Source organism: Paramacrobiotus metropolitanus, unplaced genomic scaffold (assembly GCF_019649055.1).
Source record: "Paramacrobiotus metropolitanus isolate TYO unplaced genomic scaffold, Prichtersi_v1.0 Parri_scaffold0000079, whole genome shotgun sequence".
NCBI classification, from domain to species: domain Eukaryota; kingdom Metazoa; phylum Tardigrada; class Eutardigrada; order Parachela; family Macrobiotidae; genus Paramacrobiotus; species Paramacrobiotus metropolitanus.
This window is the reverse complement of record NW_026570299.1, coordinates 664836-666635: the sequence shown is the minus strand read 5'-3', so window position 1 is coordinate 666635 and position 1800 is coordinate 664836. Positions and strand designations below refer to the sequence as shown.

The following is a 1800-nucleotide window of genomic DNA, read 5'->3' as shown; positions in this document are numbered from 1 at the left end:
GGCGTTATGCACGTAACAATCACCCTATCCCTGTCGAAACCCGCGTGCACGTTTATGGGGAACGGCAGATTTTTTTCCACAACTGTAGAACAGCAGAGCGAAAGTTGTTTAAAGAGAGGGCAAAAAGAATCGGATCCAAAACTGCTTGGAGCGCATAGAGAGCCATCGCGATTTTATCGAACTGGGATAGTCCCGAGACATCCATGAAGCTGTCCAGCGTCCAGTATACTTGACTGGGCGCCCAACATATCATTACACTGCACGTGAGTAGAGTTAGGGTAAAGAACGGGCTAACGCTGTTGTCGTTCTTTTGACTCGCTGCGATTGTTTTTCTCTGTGAAAAGAAGTAAGTGCGACATTTTGCAAGAAATTGCCGGTTCAAAAGGCTCCAATAACAGCTGAACTGTGTTCACGTTGGTCGGTTTCATACGAACCTGGTTCCGGTCAGTTTGGTTATTGATCCACATGGATGATGGCCTAACCGCATTTTTCGTTCGTCGCCGGCGAAGATATTTGTATAGAATGTAGGGATAGGAAAACACCACTGCTGCAACCGGCAAATTAAACGCCACCATGTTAACGATAGTTGAGTACAATTTCTGTTGGGCCGTATCTAAAAAGCAACCAAGCTCTGTGGGCGGCCGATAATATAACTCATCAATGGGAAACAGCGGAAAACACACAATGTGCACATAGACAACGATGGAGACTGAAAACAAACACGCCACTCTAGTGTTGTGCTGATTCCGGTAGGACAACGGAAAGGTCAACGCCCACAGCCGATTGATGGTGATGAGCACGTGCATGTGGATTGACACACTGACAAACACCCAGGATTGGTATATGTAATAACTGCAAGCTGCCTTCGACATCCACCAGTGGTCGTACAGTGACTGTAGAATCTCCACTGGATACTGACCGAAGGCGTAGAATATATTGGCAGACAGAAGGCCAATGAGATACACGTTGAAGCCGATGCGCAGTGCTTCGTGATGGATAAGAAAGAGCAGCATGGAAAGGTTGAGGACGATCTGCAGGACGAAGAATGTCAATCGCGAGATGGTAGAGTAATTCCACACAGCAGTCCACGTTGCAGCGGCAACGGAAAAGGAAACTTTAGTCGTGATGTTAGTGAAGTTAGCGCTCATGTTTTTAATTGTACAATGCACATACAGATTAGCACAATATAACTTCATTCGGGAAATGCGGTGCAAGCTTTTGCTTCAATCTCTCAAACTTTTTGCCATAGAGAATGCCTAAATCGTTTCATAATTCTGAACATGAAATATTTGAACATGTGCAGTCAGTGCTTGTTTTTCGAACTGCATGGAAACGAATAAACGCACGCTATCGGCATGGAACTGATCAAGCAAAAGCTACTATGTGTACTACGTACACCTATTTTTGCCTAGATCGCGTAGCAAATTCCGAGAAATTCTCCACAAACCAGTACCCATTCACGGCGCACGCAATCGAAGAAATTGTGCATCCGTTCTCGGGAATATAGAAGGAACGAAAAAGATTAACTGAGTTTTAATTGTTACAGAAAATGTGCTACTGTTCCTTGACTGTAATTGCGAAATAAGTAAAGCAAGGATTACAGTTGCCATTCTCTACATTCCTTCATCATTTGAGAAAATTCTTTTTGAAAATCCTAGATTACGGATGCGAGGACGTGTATCTTAGAAAGAAACTTTGTGTTTGTGCAATTTACGCTGCCTCCGAAGCGGCAACAGCGGAAGGATGGCACTGAATCAAGAATATAAGGCGACGCCTACGCCGCATTGTTTTATGCTGGTT

The 1800-nt window shown here is 44.4% G+C and overlaps 1 protein-coding gene across 1 annotated transcript; it reads right to left on the bottom strand.

Annotated features, from left to right (window-relative positions):
* Positions 1-182: 182 nt before the first annotated feature.
* LOC129595552 (melatonin receptor type 1B-like) lies at positions 183-1148 on the bottom strand (the record flags this gene model as incomplete). The annotated part of the gene is made up of 2 exons (XM_055492597.1): positions 435-1148; positions 183-334 (listed from the first exon to the last, which is right to left on the bottom strand). Coding segments are annotated over exons 1-2 (866 nt in total), but the record flags the coding sequence as incomplete, so codon positions are not given.
* Positions 1149-1800: the final 652 nt, after the last annotated feature.